The sequence below is a fragment of the Sciurus vulgaris genome, assembly GCF_902686455.1.
Source record: "Sciurus vulgaris genome assembly, chromosome: 3".
Lineage (NCBI taxonomy): Eukaryota > Metazoa > Chordata > Mammalia > Rodentia > Sciuridae > Sciurus > Sciurus vulgaris.
The window spans coordinates 17,053,588-17,072,738 of record NC_136463.1 but is presented as its reverse complement, the minus strand read 5'-3'; the positions used below and the strand labels follow the sequence as shown (position 1 = coordinate 17,072,738).

Sequence of the window (19,151 nt, the reverse complement as noted above, 5' to 3'; positions counted from 1 at the left end):
TTTTCTTCAGTTTCTTTTTTCAATGTTCTATAGTTTTCATTGTAGAGGCTTTTACTCCTTGTTATGTTTATCCCTAGGAACTTTTCGAGGCTATTGTGAATAGGATTATTTTCCTGATTTTTTTTCTCAGTGAGTTCATTATTGATGTATAGAAAGCCTACTGATGTTTGTATATTGATTTTGTGTCCTGCTGCTTTGCTGAATTTATCAGTTCAAAGTGAATTTAGTGGAGTCTTTACGGTTTTGTAAGTATAGAATCGTATCATCTGTGAACAGCAATAAATTGACTTTCTCTTTTCCTATTTATATCCCTTTTATGCCTTTCTCTGGCCTGATTGCTCTGGCTAAAATTCCGAGTACAATATTGAACAAGACTGGTGAGAGTGGATGCCCTTGTTTCATCCCTGATTTTAAAGGAAATGCTTTCAGTTTTTCTCCATTTGTATGGTGTTGGCTATGTGTTTCTCATAAACAGTCTTTATTAGGTTGAGGTATCATTCTTCTATACCTAGTTTCTTCAGGGATTTTTTCATGAAAGGATGTTGAATTTTTTTCTGTATCTATTAAGACAGTAATGTTTTTATCCTTGATTCTATTTTGTTATGTTTATTGATTTGCATATGTTGAATTATCCTTTCATCCCTGAAATGAAACCAACCCTGTTGTGGTTGCAAGTGTATATATATATATATATATATATATAAATATATATTTATATATATATTTTTGAGGATTTTCGTACCTATGTTCATCAGGAATATTGGTCTATAGTTTTTTTTTTTTTTCCTGGTTGTGTCTTTTTCAGGTTTTTAATAGGGTAATACTGGCTTCAGAATTGAGTTTGGGAGGGTTCCTTCCCTTTCTATTATATGTAATAGTTTTCAGATATTGGTATTAGTTTTTTTAATTTTTTATTTGTTCTTTTTAGTAGTATTAGTTCTTTTGTAAAAGGCCCATAAAATTCAGCAGTGAATACATTTGGTCCTAGACTTTCTTTGTTAAAAGACATTTTATTACTGCTTTAATCTTATTGCTAGTTATTGATCTGTTGAGGTTTTTAAAATATAATTTCAATTCAGTTTTGGTAGGTCAGATGTGTATTGAATTGTTTGTTTTTTCTGGCTTTTTCCAGTTTGTTGGACTATATTTTTTCAAAATATTCCCTAATGATTATCTTGATTTCAGTAGTAACTGTTATAATATCAGAACTAATTTTTTAAATATGTAATAGTTTTATGTAAGTTACAGTCTATATAAGTTAAAAATAAATTTAATTTTAAAAACAATGAAATAGCAGTACAATGGTTATAATATCATTTTAAAGAAAAAAATGAAACCAGAAACTAACAAAGTTTTCCATGTGTGTGAAGTAATTATTACTGGTGAAAATGTAAAATGGACTGGACGCTGAGAAACTGTCTGGCAATTATTCTAAAAGGAAACATTGACCCAGAAATTATACCTCTAGCTTTATACCAAAGAAATTGTGGACAAAATTCAGTAAAAGAAACCTATATATAAATGATCATAGTAGTACCATTCACAGTAGCCAAGTAGAAACAATCCAAATGCCCATGAGCTGATAAAAGGTCAAATGCTGTGTATCCACACAATAGAATGTTAATCATCTGTAATGAGAGAAAGTGCTGATTCGTGTTAACACGTGGATGAGCCTCAAAAACATGCTAAGTGAAAGAAGCCAGACACAAAAGGCCACATGTGGTATAACCCCATTGATATGAAATGTCCAGGAAATTTATAGATACTAAAAACAATGCCAGGGGTTGGGAAAGAAGGAAATGAGTAATGACTGCTTCATTGAACAGGGTACATTTTGTTTTTTTTTGTGTGTGTGTGATGAAAATGTTCTGAAATTAGAGGATGTTGATTGTGGACTAAATACAATTGAGGTAGACACTTTAAAATGGCTAAAGGTGAATGTGAGGTTATGTGAATTTTACCTCAATGAAGAAAATAAATTTAAGAACAAACAAAATAAGGCAACAACTGTTAACCTCTCAATAGTCAAATAAATTTTCATGGAATCTCATCCTATAGTGGCTCTGTACGTGGCTTTGGCTTCTCAGAGAACTAGGATCCAAGGTTTCTTTTTCCATCAATCTTTTCACACAGGGAGAATTTCTTAGAGAGAATTCTAAGAACAAGTGTTTAAAAATCCAAAATGTGAGCTGTGAAACTTCTTACAATATATCTTTGCAAATATTATGCCTGCCATACTCTTATGAACAAAAACTATTGAGAAAACCCTAGATTCAAGGAAGTGGAAAGCTGGCTCCATTTTTTACCAGTTTTAGTTCACCTGACCTGTCTCTTGAAGTGGCTCTGCTTGCTGCCTAAAGCTTTCCCTGGCAGATGTTCCACGCTTCTGGCATCTTCCTGGGGTCTCCACTGCAGCTTTGGCTTTATTTCTACAACTTCATGTGACATCCCCTCAGGGGTTGTCCACAGGGATTCCAGTGCTGTCACATATTGCCTGACCTCCCATGGTTACTATTAAAATCCCAGTGGAAGCCTCCACGACCTTTTAATGCTTATATTCTTAAAGCATTTTTCAATGATTTCAGTCTCTGGTCAACTTGCTCCATTGCTATGGGCCTGTGATGAGACAGAGCATCATGGCAGAGAAGATGAAGTGGAACAGATCTGATTTCCTCATGGCAGTGAAGCAGACAGGGAGGACTACTATTTTTATACTTCCAAAATTGAGTAGTTCCATGTAGACAGAGATGAGCCCTGAAGTTTCTCTTACTAATAAAAAATTCAACATTGTTCTAGGAAATGCAACCAAGGCGGTACTTTAATTTTTAAAAAATTTATCATTTTATTCAGTTACTTTGAAAAAAATCAACTTATTTCTTTGATGTTGGGACAAAAATAGCTGATCATCTTTGGGAAATACTTGGAATAAAGGCTTTTTAAAACTAATTTTATTAATTTTAAAATCAGATAATGTTAATGTAGATGTATATATATATAAATAATGTACTTATAGGTACATTAGTGTTCAGATGATTATAAAGTAAAAACGTGTACATAAAGTATTAGGTGACTTACAGAATCTCCATTTGTTTTCAGATGTATACTCTGCCCTCAATACCATCGACTCGATGAGCTGTGACAGAGTTCAAGTTAATGACTTGAAAGATGCTTTTGGTGACCTCAGTATTTCTTTAAAACCTGAAGAACATCAGAAGTTAGAGAAAACACTTGATGTTGATGGTATATTAATTGCTATAAGTCAGTTTCCCTTACAAGTGACTGTAACTTCTCTATTCCCTTTCCATATCTTCCATTTATCACTCCCCTACAGTTTTTATTATCCTAATGGAAAAAAATCACTCAAATAGAACAGTTCATCTGAGATCATAAATTCAGCTTGATAGAAAAATCTTGAATAAGATTAGTGAAAAAATTTTAAGTCCTTTTTTTATAGCCTCAGAAGTATCCTGTGTTGATTAATTAGGATCTGTTTTGAGAAAATAAACTGAATATATTCACCTACTATCTAAATAAGTGAAAGTAATTCACTGAGATGGTTGTGGCAAGGTGAAATTTGAAGAGAATAAGAGACTTTCTCCTCCCTTCTAAGATATTTATAACGCAGTGTTGTTTGTGAATCCTTGAAGCTTTTGGAGACATTAATATGTTCTTTTCACATTTTGGCAGTTATTTTGTGTGCTTAATTTAAAATAGATTTCTAAAAATATTTTCTTTATTTCTATTTATAGTTTTCCATTGATTCATCAGTCATATTGACTGGGACCACTTCATGGCACAACTTCAGGGGAGTGTTGTCGTGTGTGAACAGCACCCCGTGGGATTGTGCCATATGGTCAAGGGAAGATGAAGATCAATAGGGTTTTTTTTTGTTTGTTTGTGTGTTTGACCTTTATGTCCTTAATTCTATTTATGTGATGAATTGCATTCATAGAATGAATTTGGAAGTGTTCCATCCCTTTCTATTTTACAAAATAATTTGAGGAGTATTGGCATTATCTCTTTTTTAAAGGTCTGGTAGAATTCAGTTGAGAATCCATCTGGTCCTGGTCTTTTCTTTGTTGGAAGGCTTTTTATTACTAATTCTGTGTCATTGCTAGTTATTGGTCTGTTTATATTTTCTATGTCATCTTTTTTTTAAAGTTGTGTTTTTTAATTTTTATTTATTTATTTATTGGATCCCGTGGATTGAACTCAGGGGCATCAACCACTGAGCTACATCCCCAGCCCTATTTTGTATTTTATTTAGAGACAGGGTCTCACTGAGTTGTTATTGCTGAGGCTGGCTTTGAACACACGATCCTCCTGTCTTAGCCTCCCAAGATGCTGGGATTACAGGTATGAGCCACCATGTCTGGCTTCTATGTCCTCTTCATTCAATTTTGGCAGGCCATATGGGCCTAGAAATGTATCAATTTCTTCTAGATTTTTCTAATTTATTGGAGTGTAAGTTTTCAAAGTAGTCCTTAATTATCCACTGGGTTTTGTGATGTTTTGGTGAGTTTCTCCTTTCTCATCTTTAATTTTGTTAATTTGGGTCTTCTTTCTTTTTCTTTTGGTTAGTTTGGCTAAGGGCTTATAAATCTTGTTTATCTTTTCAATGAACCAAATCTTTGTTTCATTTATCCTTTGTGTCATTTTTTAATTTTTTTTCACGTTCATTGTTTTCAGCTCTAATATAAATTCCTTCTTTCTACTTGTTTTAAATTGTTTTCTTTTTTTTTTTTTCTTTTTAAGGAGCCTTGAGACACATCATTAGGTTATTTGGGATCTTTCTGATTTTCTTATGTGGGTAGTCTTAAAATATAAACTTTCCTCTTAGAACTGCCTTCATAGTATCCCAGAGGTTCTGATATATTGTATTACTATTCTCACTTGAATCTAAGCATTTTTAAGTTTCTCCCTTGATTTCTTATATCACCAATTAATCATTCAAAAGTGTATTGTTCAATCTCCATGTGTTTATATAGTTTCTTTAGGGTTTTGTCATGTTGATTTGCAATTTCATATCATGATCTGATAAGATACAAGGAATTATATATTTTTTTGGTATTTGTTAAGAGTTCCTTTATGAACAAAATATGGTCTATTTTGGAGAAGTTTCCATGAGGTGTCAGAAGAAAGCGCATTTATCTTTTGTTGGATGAAATATTCTATAGATGTATATTAAGTCCATTTGGTTTATAATATTTATCATGTCCAAAGAGTCTGTACCAAGTTTATGTCTGTATGACCTATCAAATGGTGAGAGATGTGTTGAAATCACCCAGTGTATTATACTGGGGCCTATCTGAGACTTTGATTTGACTAATGTCCCTTTTATATCATTTATTGCACGCACATTTGAGGCATAAATCTTTATTATTGTTTTTTTTTTGTTGTTGAATTGGTCCCTTTTATCACTATAAAGTAACCTTCTTTGTTTCTTCTGATTAATTTTGATTTGAAGCCTGATTTGTCAGATATGAGAGTAGCTACTCCTACTTCTTTTTGGGTTCCATTCACATTATCTGTAAGTTTCCATCCTTCCACTTTCAACCTGTCTGCCTATAAAATGTGTCTCTTGCAAACAAAATATAGTTGGATCTTGTTCTTTAATCCAGCCTGCTAGTCTAGGTCTTTTAATTGGAGAGTTGAGACTATTTATATTTAAAGTTATTACAGAGAGAGGTTTATTAACTCATGCCATTTTGATTTATTTATAATATTTAATTTGGTTATATTTCTCATTTGCTCAGCTTCTCTTCAGTGAGATTTGTTCATTTGTGTGATATGATGTCTGTGGTGATTTCCCCTTTCTCATCTCTTTTTGAACTCTGATTTCTTAGAAATTTTCACGTAAGTTTTGCTAATCTTGGAATGTTTTAATTTCTATTTTGATTTTGAATGATATTTTTGATGGCTATTGCAGTCTTGGTTGATAGTTATTTTCTTTTTGACTTGAAACGTATCATTCTAAGCCTTCTGACTTTTAGCATTTGTGCTGAGAAATGAGAAGTGATTCAGATAGGCTTGCCTCTAAATGCAACCTGATGTTTAATTTTAATGTGTTGTGGAGAGATTATTTTTTGATCTTGTCTATTTGGGGTTCTGAATGCTTATTGTATCTGAATGTCCATCTGGTTCTCAAGGTCTGGAAAATTTTCTATTATTATTTCTCCGAAGAAGTTATCAACTTCCTTAGTCTGTATCACAAATGCTCTTAATTCCAATGATTCTTAAATTTGGTGTCCTAATGCTGTCCCAGAATTCTTGTATATTTTGGTGATGGTTACTCATTTTTCTTTCTTTAATGCTATCTGAGTATTCAAGGCTGGCCACTTTGTCTTCCAGCTCTGAGATTCTGTCTTCAGCATGGTCTACTCTAGCAGATTTTCAGTTGAACATTTTCCTTATTATTTTATTATTTTCCTTATTATCTCTTTATTGAATTTCTCATTCATATCCTGTACTGACTTCCTTACTTCATTAGTTATTTTCCTTTGTTCTCTTGGAATTCATTTTACTTCTTTTTATGATATTTTCCACTTGAGTATCATTTGGGTCTATTGCTGGTGAATTATGAACTTTAGGAGGTGTCATGTTATCTCTTAAAGTATTTTTTGTATTTCAGTGAGGAGTTTCATGCATCTGTTTGGAGGTATTTCTCCTCTTGTGTGTGGGCCTTTTTAGGGCGTAGTCTTCATTTACTAAAGGGTCTTAGAGTGATCTAGATTGACATCCTCTCATTGGTGTGGAATCCACATTGTTGCTCTTAATCTTCTGTTTTTGCTGTAGCAGTGGATGTTATTAGCAGTTATTTCCCTGAAAATGTTTTCAGTTTCTTTAGCCTGTATCACAAACCCTCCTTAGTTCCAATGATTCTTAAATTTGGTCTCTTATTGTCCCAGATGCTTGTAAATTCTGATTATGGTTACTTATTTTCTTAATTCCTGGTGGCCCATCCCTGTTTCTACATGGGATCTGGTCATTAGTTTTGGGTTTTGGTCTCTTTTTTTTTTTTTTGTATTAAAGCAAATGAAAGATTAAGTGTCATTAATCTGTGTGTGGTGTAAGGCCAACCTGGGCTACTTAGCAAGACCCTATCTAAAAATAAAAATAATAAGGGCTGGAGATGTAGCTGTGTTAGAGTGCTCCTGAGTTTAGTCCTCAGTACAAGAAAAAAATTTTTTTTTCACTTTTTAATTGATTATTGACTTTCTGAGAACCTTTGATGTGTTTTAGATATAAGTCCTTTATTTGATATGTACTTAAACATTTCTTCCTAGTCTGTTACTTTTCATTTTCTTACTAGTGAAAAATTATTATTGTTGTTGATATTATTATTATTATTATTATTTTTGTGAATAGTGCTTGTTATGTTGTGTCTAAGAAATCTTTACTCCCCTCAGGATAGAAAGATTTTCTTGTATGTTTTCATCTTGAATAGTGCTGTCCAGTAGAAATATGATACAATCCTCCTATGAAATTTTAAGCTTTCTAATAACAGTAAAATTTAAGAGGTGAAACTAATTTAAAAATAGATTTTAACTCAACATACCCTAAAGATTATCCATTAAACTTAAAATCAGTATATACTAGTAAAATACTTTACTTTCCTTTTTTATAGCAAGTTTTTTTAAATAAGTGGGCATTTTACTCTTATGGTACACCTATTTCAGACAAGACACACATTTCAGTTGTTCCACACCTGCATGTGAATTGTAGTATGACAACAAAATTCTGGAAGTTTTATAGTTTTAGATTTTACATTAAGGTCCATGATGATTTTGGATTAATTTTTGTTTTTGTCATGTTTGTGTTGAGGTTCATTAAAATATATATGGATGGTCACTTGACTCAGCATCATTTGTTGAAAGGACTGTACTTTATCACTGAATTGCCTTTGTACTTTTGTCAAAAACAGTTGACTGTATGTGCCTGTTTCTGGTTGATCAGTTTAATTCCTTTGTTATGTGTTTATCCTTTATCGTATCCTTAACATGTCTTAAAATTAGGTACTGTCAGTCTACCAACTTTGTTCTCATGCAAAATTGTTTTGAGTGGTCAATTTTTATTTTTTTAGCTTTATTTTTTGCTTTTCCTATACATTGTATAATCTGTTTGCCAATTTATACAAAAAATTCCTGCTAAAATTTTTATTTGTATTGCATTGAATTTATCAATCAATTGAGGAAGTTGATAATTTAACAGTATTTTGATACTTCTAATCTAAAATAAGCTTTATCATTCCTTTTATCTCTTATTTTTCTCATCAGTAGTATTTTATAGCTTTTAGCATACACATTATATATATATATATTTATTTATTTAATGGGTTGGTACTATTGTAAGACAATATATTTTTCCATTTTCAATTATTCATTGCAAGCATTTATATCAAAACAGTAACATTTTTTTGGGGGGGGTACTGGGGATTAAACTCAGGGGCACTTGACCACTGAGCCACATCCCCAGCCCTATTTTTTGTATTTTATTTCGAGACAGGGTCTCACTGAGTTGCTTAGCCCCTTGCTTTTGTTGAAACTGGCTTTGAACTTGTGATCCTCCTGCCTCAGCCTCCCGAGTTCCTGGGATTACAGGCATGCGCCACCACACTAGCTCAGCATAAATCTTTATAGATTGCCCTGGTACCTACTTACTTCACTTCTTCATTTCTCTTTATAATTGACAAATTAAAATTATGCACTGTACATATTTATGAGGTACAATGTGATGTTTCAATTCATGTACACATTGAGTTATGTTCAAATCAGAGTAAATGTATCAATTTCCTAAACAGTTAACATTTCCTTGTGGTAAAAACATTCACATTCCTTTCTTCTGGCTTTTTGAAATATATAGTACATTACTATTATCTATAATCATCCAGTAGAACTCAGAACTTCTTACTCCTATCTAATTCCCTTAGTGACCATCAACCAACCCGTCTCCATCCATTCCTGTCCCCTACTCTTCCTAGCCTCTGAGATCAATTGTTCAGCTTCCAAATAAGTGAGATCATGCAGTATTTGTCTTTATGAGCCTGACTTACTTCATTTAACACAATGATCTCCAGTTCCATTCATCTTTTTGCAATTGACAGGATTTTTTTTAATGACTGAAAAGTATTCCATCTTATATATAACATTTTATCCGTTCCTCAGTTGATGGACACTTTGGTCATTTCTATTTTTTTTTGCTAATGTGAATAGTGCTGCAACAGTCATGGCAGTGCATATTTCTTTTCTTAAACTGATTTCATTTCCTTTGGCTATATATGACTGATAGAATTGCTGGATCAGATAAGTTCTATTTTTAATTTTTTGAGGAGCCTGTATACTATTTTCCATAATGACCCTACTAATTTACATCCCTAATAGTATATAAGGATTCCCTTTCTCTATATCCTTGCCAGCACTTAATTAGCTTTTCTCTTTTTGATAGTAGACTGGCTTGTACCAATAGTCCATAGAAAGATTTTTAGTTGGCTCTTTTATTTTCAGGTTCTGTAAGCAAAAATAACCAACACAGTTTTGGCACCATTATGAAAACACAAATAACTGGATGGATGCAGACCTCAAATGGATCAGCAAGCTTTCCTTTAATCCTCAGTGGAGTCAATCAATCAGACACTGGAGCGGCTCATTTTTGGAGTGGAAAATGGCCATCGGTTACAGAGGGGCTCTGAGTTTTATAGGCTATAATGAGGGTGGATTTGTCATTGGAGATTGAAGCAGAATGTGTCCATTTGGGCAGTCAGGAAAAAGTTTTAAAAAGTCTAAAACTTGAAGCTACTGGGAAGGGATGAAAGCTCAGAACTTGGCTGGAGCTTACTGTTTATCTTCTTCCTCTGGGACCCATTATTACCCAAAGCTTCACTACTTGCTTTTCTCTTTCCAGGACTCATCAGCAATGGGAAAAAGGGTAAAAGTCCAGGGCCCAGCATTTCAGTATCCACTTCCTCCCTTCAGGACCCATTGTGGTTGGGAAGGGATGAATTTTTGCTTTTGGTGGAGACACTGGGGATGAACCCTGGGAGGGATGAAAGTTAGCTTTTTTCCCCTTAGGGCCCATTGTTTCTGGGAAAGGATTTGCTGGGAGAGGATTGATGATTGCCTTCCTCTTCTGTCTTCCTACAGATCAGACAGTTTTTGGGGGGTTGTCATTTCCCTGTCATGGGAGTTATCATTTTTCATATCCTTCAGGTTCTCCCTTCTTATTGCCTTCTTACTTCCATACTTGAAATCTACCGAAATTGAGTATTGATCTTTGTTGGGCAAATTTGCTTCCTTCCCACCTTTCACTCCATCTACCTAGAGGTTGTTCTTTTGGATATTCTAGAACTTGGATTTCTCCACTACATTTTATTTATCATATCTACTTGTTTACTTTTTAATTTTATGTCTCATAAAATAGTATAAACTACTTGAGGGAGAAATTTTTCTGTTTTGTATGTTGCCTTATTCCTAGTACCAAGGAGAGTGCCTAGCAGAACATATGTTTCATGAATGAATAGGTGAATGAACACATTTTGTTTTCTGAGTATATATTAAATACATTGAGTAAATATAAAACCTCTCTACTTATGCCCACATCTATCCTTCTCAACTTACTTTCTTTATTATAAGTTTATTACTCTCATTTCATTTTAATCCAATTCAATAGAATCTTGGGAAGTAAAAGAAAAACAGGCAAAATCACAAGACATTAGGTTTACTTAAAAGAATATTTTTCATAGGAAGAAAAAAATCATATTCTTTTATGTGTTCATCTGCCTTTTAGCAAAAACCACATTTGTTTTGGTAACACCATAGAATTCGAAGATACTAAAAATAAAAAGTTTTATGTTGCTTATGTGAATTTATTTACAACCTAAATATCCATAGAAAAATCAACATGTGAAATATTTACTATTATCAAGGGTATATAGTTAATAATAGTACCTAGTTTAAGATTTGTTCTTAAATTAAGCTAATACTTTCAAGACAAATTTATATGGGCCAGTTGTTTGTGTTACCATGTAATTAATACTCAATAAATTTTATTGTCTTTAGCTATTTATCATGATCCCCTGAAGTATAATTTTGAACTATTTCTGTTTTGACTGTGTCTATTGAACAACTCTTACTCTTTTTATTTATGATGATAAAGCATAATATTTTCATGTCTTAAAAATTGTTAAGAACCAACAGTTTCTTGATATTCACTTTTCTATGTTTTCAAAGAAAAAATCAAGATGTGTAATCTAGATAATTTCTTGAATGATATGGCAATGAAGGTGACATCTGAGGAACATAAAGACCTGGTAAATCATCTCCCAGCCAGTGGTAAGCATTTCAGTTATTTTGATGCCTTTCAAAAAGAGCTTTTAGACTTAATTATAAGAAATGTTGAGAGGGCTGGGAATGTGGCTCAGTGTTAAAGCATTTGCCTAGCGTGCATGAAGTCCTGGGTTCAATCCATAGCATCACAAAAATAAAATAAAATGGCACAAAAAATGTTGATATTGCTTTAGTATATTTAGCACTTCCTATATTTAATATTTAATTGCTATAAGAGTACACATATCCACTACTAAAGGAAGGAATGTGTATGTGTGTATTATTTTTGTGATTTTTTAAAATGTGGACACTAAGATTGTAAATGAATATTAAGATTGTTAGGCAGGAAATGTTTGGAACTGAAATGTTACCACTTAGGCTAAGTAGTTTCTGAAACATCACTGAGATTATTAGAAGGCCAAAGCATAAGAGAGAATAGAAGAAACTGGGACGCAGGGAGATGGAGCAGTGAAAGTGAAAAATGAGAATTAAAAATGAGTTTAAATTCTGTCCTACAGATTAAGAAAAACATATGGGAGAATTTCTATGATACTTTAACTTATTTAGGTAGACTAATCTAAATAAGTTGCATAGCCCTAAATAATAGGGACTGTACTTCACAACATTATTTCGAGAATTAGAGGGGTCAAGATGGTGGAGTAAAGAAGGTTACTTTCCAAACTGCTCCATGCCATGACACCAGAAAGAAGGACAAACAGCTTCTCTTTGAGGTGAGTGAAAAAAGGAATCCTGGGATTTACTACTGGACTCCCAGAATTGTGTAGGGATTCAGAAGGTTGGATAGAATAAAATTAAAAAAAAAAAAAAAGAAAAGAAAAATACCACTGGAGGCTGAGGTGGATCCACTGCACACAGGTCAGAGAGGGAGACTAAGAGAGCCTGCATTTTGGGTGTCACAGGGTTGTGTACTGAAGCAGAGAAGACAGTGATCAGGGACATTGTTGAGCTGATCCAGTGGTTGAGCTGCCATTTGTTTTCATGTGAGAGGGACACTACCTGCCTCCTGGTAGCCCACAGAGAACAGAGGCAACCACTCTTTTCCCACTGTGCTACATTTGGCTACAGGATGGGGGTCCAAACCCAGGCACCCAGACCTGTGTAATTCTAGCTGGGTTTGAAAACCTGACCTGTCAAAGGTCCAGAGCATGACTAGAAAACCAGGTGAAATTTGGGTGTAGAAAGTGTTGCACCCAGGTGAATTCAAGACATTCAGATCAGAGAGATCCTGGGTGACTCTCAATCTTTGAGTCTTGTTACTCACAGGACCAGCTGGGGTTGGGCGGGGAGTGAATGTGCACTTTGGGACTTATCACAGGTGGCTGAGATATGGGAGCCCTGGGAGGCAGAGGGAGTGTGTGTGTGAAGCACTGGCATCTTTGCCGCTGGAGTAGAACCCAGGGGAGATTTTAGTGATACAGATGCCCAGTGTGGACCAGAAACAGCTAGGCTCTGGAGGTGTGCTAATTTAAAAGCTTCACCAAACATCGTTCCACAAAGCACTGAGGGTCTAGCTAGACCCATACCCTGCCTCTAGGAGCTCTACCTCTGGGAACCCCTTTCACAGAACTTTATAGTGACCACTCACTGTGAGTGTAATAGACAATACCCTTTGAGGTTCAACCTCACTAGGTCCACAAAAAGAAGGAATTGACAGCCCCTGATTAGTACTCTTGTGCATATTAAATACCTCAAGAAAAAAATGGAAAGAAAGACAATTGGGAACTGGCAACCAATATATAATACTACAGAAAAATTTTTGACCATTGCAAGGGAAACAATTTCTTAATCTTCCATCAAGAACCTTTTTATTTTTTAACTTTTGTGTGTGGAATGGTACATGGGCATTTGTACATATATGTGTTTGTCTCATTCTTATCATTTCTAGTATTTTTTGAAGGTACTTTTTTGACTCTGTCTTTTGAGGACTATGGTGTTTGATTAGTATACCTTTGTTTGGTTAATATTTTTTGCTTGTTTTTATTGTTTTTCTCCTATTTCCCTTGAGTCTCTTCCTCTTTTGCAAACAGGCAAATTCTATTCTCTTTCATTCTCCTTTTTACTTGCTGCTACTATTATTTCTTATCTTACCTCTCAATTTTGTTATATCCTACATCTCCTCTGCATTCCCCTCATCAACCTTCTGGAATAGCAAACCCTTTTGTAAACATAATATCTCTACTGTTGGCAATTGCCTGCCATACCATTTCTGTTTATAGTGCCAATTAATATTATAGATGCTAAAGTAGGGACAAAGTATTGAGTTTAATGCTGAACGTTGATTGCATTGCTTATTATTATTTGTCCCCCTCTAAAAGGTGAGGAACTAGCAATCTTCAGGAACACTATAAATTCACAAGGTAGAAGCTCTGTCACCTCAGAATCTTACTGATAAATGGGTAGATGTACAAACAGCATGAAAAAGCAAGGGAATAAATCACCTCAAAGAAATCAAAATACCTCATTAACAGAATCCAATGATATCACAGTGGAGGAAATGTCAGAGGAGGAATTTAGAGAGTTCATAGTTAAACTGATCTGAGAGGTAAAAGACAATGTAAGGAGTGAAATCAGAAAGAAAATACAGGAAATGAATGATGACTTCAATAAGGAGATAGAAAACCTGAAGAAGAATCAATCAGAAGTTCTCGGAAGGAAGGAATCAATAAACCAAATTAAAAACTCAATTGAAAGCATCCTTAGCAGGTAAGACAACTTGGAAAATAGTTTCAGACACTGCAGACCAAATCTTTAATCTTGAAAATAAAACCATGGAGAAGAGATGATAAGAGGACACAAACAGAATTCTCAAGAAATATGGATTAACATGAAAAGGCAAGATTGACCGCAGACCACCAATGGAGAACCAGCTGCCTGCTGTCACCTGGAAGTTCACTGTTACAGTACCTGCAGGTTTGATTACAGGTGGCTGCCGCCATTTTGAGACAACAGCCAGGCCCCATAGGACCCCTGGCCGGACTGACTGAGCCCCGTCTCCAGGATCCCTCAGCCCGACCGATCACTCTCTGCCTCTGGGGCCCTCAGACTGACTGCTCCCTGCTGCCAGGAACCCCAGACAAACTGACTGAGCCCTATCACCAGGAACCCAGACCGACTGATTGCACCGGCCTTCAGGATCCCACAACTACACCAAACACACTGGACCCCCAGGACCCCTGCCGGACCAACTGCATCCTGTCTCCAGGACCTCCAGCTGACCACGTCCACCCCTGAGCTGCAGCTCCCCATTCGCCAACACATTTCGAAGCCAGAGCAGCCATCTTGGATAATCCTGGAAGCTGTAGCTCCGATCTTTGGGTGGGACAAATCCCATCCTGTGACACCTGCTGGAGGCTTGAAGCTCATTGTCAGGTACCTCGAATGCATCAGGCTACTGAACACTGGGAGGTTTCATTAGTATATGACTGTTATACAGTAGATTTTCTTTTTTCTCCTTTTTAAAAAAATTTGTTTTTATTTCTTTACTTTCTTGCTTTCTTTTCCTTTTGTTTACCTGTTCCCTCAGAGTCTCTTTCTCCCTTTTTTGCATGCTAACATCTGATTTCTTTTGATTACACTCTCACCCTTTCTATTTTCTAGAACTTCTGTATATTCTTTTCTTATCCCATTAACAGCCACATTCTACATCCCTCTGCATCCTCTTTGTCCTCCATTAGAAACTGCAGACCTTATTGCAAACCTGTTTGTTTTACCGAAGATAACATTTGAACTCATTTTGTTTATTATGACAATTTGGTTATTGTCCCCATAGGGGCTATTTGGTCTAGGATTGCATAGTGTCTGATTTGGGCACTGCTAATATTGATCTCCCCTTAAAGAAAGGGTTTTGGAAACCTATAGGGCCACTATAAGGCTATAGGGGGAAATCTGCAATACCCCAGATCTGCACTGCTGGAGGGGAAGATACATGAACAACATGAAAAAACAAGGGAAGAAAATGATCCAAACAAATCTAGATTCTATAGTAATAGAATCTAATGACAGTATGTTAGGAGAAATGTCAGAAAAGGACTTCAGATTATACATAATTAAGATGATTCGCGAAGCAAAGGATGAGATAAGAGAGCAAATGCAGGCAATGAATGATAATACCAATAAGCTGAGCACCTGCAGGAAGCAAAAGATCATTTCAAAAAAGAGATAGAGATTCTCAAAAAAAAAAAAAAAAAAAAAAAAAAAAAACCAACGGAAGTCCTTGAAATGAAGGAGACAATAAACCAAATAAAAAACTCAATGGAAAGCATCACCAACAGACTAGACCACTTGGAAGACAGAACCTCAGACAATGAAGACAAAATATTTAATCTTGAAAATAAAGTGGCCCAACCAGAGAAGATCATAAGAAATCATGAACGGAATCTCCAAGAACTATGGGACATCATGAAAAGACCAAATTTAAGACTTATTGGGATTGAGGAAGGCACAGAGATACAAACCAAAGGAAGGAACAACCTATTCAATGAAATAATATCAGAAAATTTCCCAAACCTGAAGAATGAAATGGAAAATCAAATACAAGAGGCTTACAGAACACCAAATGCACAGAATCCCAACAGATCTACACCAAGGCACATTATAATGAAAATGCCCAACATTCAAAATAAAGATAGGCTTTTGAAGGCTGCGAGAGAAAAGCATCAGATTACATATAGGGGGAGACCAATACGGATAGCAGCTGACTTCTCAACCCAGACTCTAAAAGCTAGAAGGGCCTGGAACAACATATTTCAAGCTCTGAAAGAACATGGTTGCCAACCAAGAATCCTATACCCAGCAAAACTAACCTTCAGATTTGAAGATGAAATAAAATCCTTCCATGCTAAACAAAAGTTAAAAGAATTTACAAATAGAAAGCCTACACTACAGAATGTTCTCAACAAAATATTCCATGAGGAGGAAATGAAAAACAACAATGGAGGTCAGCAAAGGGAGGAACTACCTTAGAGAAAAACCACTCAAAGGAGAAACCAAGCCAACGTAAAAACCAAAAATAAGCCAAATGACTGGGAATACAAATCATTTCTCAATAGTAACCCTGAACGTTAATGGCCTAAACTCCTCAATCAAAAGACATAGACTGGCAGAATGGATTAAAAAGAGAGACCCAACAATATGCTGCCTGCAAGAGACTCATCTCATAGAAAAAGATATCCGGCGGACCTTTCTGGGTAAAGATGGATGTACACGATCTCTTTCGCCGTGTAGGCGCGGGAGCCAAATTCGACGTGAAACGCTTCTCCGGCAGACGCAGCTCGATTCCAGGTAGGAAAAAGGAAATATGACTTTGATTCTTCAGAAGTGAACCAGGGACTGGACTTCTTTGGAAACAAGAAGTCTGTCTTAAGTGAGTGTGAAGTGTCACAAACACACCGGGAACTCCAAAATGAAGAGAAAAAAGAAGAGATCCTAACTGAAAAGAAGAGGGAGCCAAACAGGAAAAAGAGGAGGAAGATGATTTCAGAAATTATTTCTCAATAAGATAATACTATACAGTGGGTATCATCTATGGAAGCAAAGATTGAAGATAAAAATGTTAAAGGAGAAAATAAACTATCTTCAGGAAAGTTGGAACATCTCAGAAAGGAAAAGATAAACTTCTTCTGAAATAAACACAAAATTCATATCCAAGGAACTGATCTTCCTGACCCAATTACTACATTTCAGCAGTTAGACCAGGAATATAAAATAAATTCTCGACTGCTTCAGAACATTCTAGGTGCAGGCTTCCAAACACCTACACCAATCTAAATGCAAGCCATTCCAGTTATGCTGCATGGTCGGGAACTTCTGGCTTCTGCTCCCACAGGATCTGGGAAGACTTTAGCTTTTAGCATTCCCATTTTAATGCAGCTGAAACAACCTGCAAATAAAGGCTTCAGAGCCCTGATCATATCCCCAACACGAAAACTTACCAGCCAGATTCACCGAGAGTTAATTAAAATCTCTGAGGGAACAGGATTCAGGATACACATGATCCACAAAGCAGCAGTAGCAACCAAGAAATTCGGACCTAAATCATCTAAGAAGTTTGATATTCTTGTGACTACTCCGAATCGACTAATCTATTTATTAAAGCAAGATCCACCAGGAATAGACCTAACAAGTGTTGAGTGGCTGGTAGTAGATGAATCAGACAAACTATTTGAAGATGGCAAAACTGGGTTTAGAGACCAGCTGGCTTTCATTTTCCTGGCCTGCACATCCCACAAGGTCAGAAGAGCTATGTTCAGTGCAACCTTTGCATATGATGTTGAACAGTGGTGCGGACTCAACCTGGATAATATTATTACTATATCCATTGGAGCAAGGAATTCTGCAGTAGAGACAGTAGAACAAGAACTTCTCTTTGTTGGGTCTGAGACTGGAAAACTTTTGGCCATGAGAGAACTTGTTAAAAAGGGTTTCAGTCCACCTGTACTTGTTTTTGTTCAGTCCATTGAAAGAGCTAAAGAACTTTTTCATGAGCTCATATATGAAGGTATTAATGTGGATGTTATTCATGCAGAAAGAACACAGCAGCAGAGAGATAATACAGTCCACAGCTTCAGAGCAGGAAAAATCTGGGTTCTTATTTGTACAGCCTTGCTTGCAAGAGGAATTGATTTTAAAGGTGTGAATTTGGTAATCAATTATGATTTTCCAACCAGCTCAGTGGAATATATCCACAGGATAGGTCGAACTGGAAGAGCAGGTCATAAGGGAAAAGCTGTTACATTTTTCACTGAAGATGATAAACCATTATTAAGAAGTGTTGCCAATGTTATACAGCAGGCTGGATGTCCTGTACCAGAATATATAAAAGGTTTCCAGAAACTACTAAGCAAACAAAAGAAAAAGATGATTAAGAAACCACTGGAAAGGGAAAGTATTAGTACAACTCCAAAATACTTCTTAGAGAAATCTAAACGGAAAAAGGTCACCAGTCAGAACAGCAAAAAGAAGGTAGCTCTTAAAGATAAAAGTTAAAAACGGACTTTTTAAAAGACTACTCCAGAAATATAGTTTTACGATGCCAGAATGAATGGTATTTTCTTGGAACACTTCAAGTTTTAATAATCACCTCTACCAAACATTTGAAATCAACTACAACTTCATGTGACTGGTGAAAAATAATCCTAAACTATCAATGCATCATGCCAAATTTTAATTTGTATGTTAGAATCATGCAATGAATGTAGCATTCATTGACATTTCTGTGGTTTGAATCTAGAGAGATACTTCTTATAGAAGAACAAAAGCTTATGTTAAAAATAACATCCAAATGTGGTGAACTCTTATAGATTTTTCCCTTCAAGTGTGAAGGAAAGTGTGATATATGCTTAAAGAGACATCTGGAACCAAATTTTAAAATAAAGTCTTGAGATTGAAAAAAAAAAAAAGAAAAAGACATCCACCGACTAAAAGTGAAAGGATGGGAAAAAACCTACCATGCACATGGACTCAGTAAAAAAGCGGGGGTTGCCATCCTTATATCAGATAAAGTGGACTTCAAGCGAAAGTTAGTCAGAAGGGATAAAGAAGGACATGTCATACTGCTTAAGGGAACCATAAATCAGGAAGACATAATGGCAGTAAATATTTATGCCCCAAACAATGGTGCATCCCTGTACATCAAACAAATCCTTCTCAGTTTCAAGAATCACATAGACCACAACACAATAATTCTGGGCGACTTTAACACACCGCTGTCACCACTAGATAGATCTTCCAAACAATATCCAACCAAAGAAACCATAGAACTCAACAACACAATCAATAACCTAGACTTAATAGACATATATAGAATATTCC

The 19,151-nt window shown here is 35.4% G+C and overlaps 1 protein-coding gene and 1 pseudogene across 2 annotated transcripts in view; both read left to right on the top strand.

Moving 5' to 3' along the window:
- The window catches only part of EFCAB13 (EF-hand calcium binding domain 13), a gene marked incomplete at its 3' end in the record, with an annotated part of 174,619 nt that extends 162,775 nt beyond the window's left edge, over positions 1-11,844 (top strand). The window contains exons 28-29 of the mRNA XM_079130326.1: positions 11,226-11,327; positions 11,840-11,844. Coding sequence (XP_078986452.1) covers positions 11,226-11,327; positions 11,840-11,844 — 107 coding nt within the window. The remainder of the gene's footprint in view (positions 1-11,225; positions 11,328-11,839) is intronic.
- Positions 11,845-16,531: 4,687 nt separating this feature from the next.
- On the top strand, positions 16,532-18,716 carry LOC306658219 (putative ATP-dependent RNA helicase DDX52; annotated as a pseudogene). The gene has a single exon. The product of its transcript is annotated as a putative ATP-dependent RNA helicase DDX52 (transcript).
- The last annotated feature ends 435 nt before the right edge of the window (positions 18,717-19,151 follow it).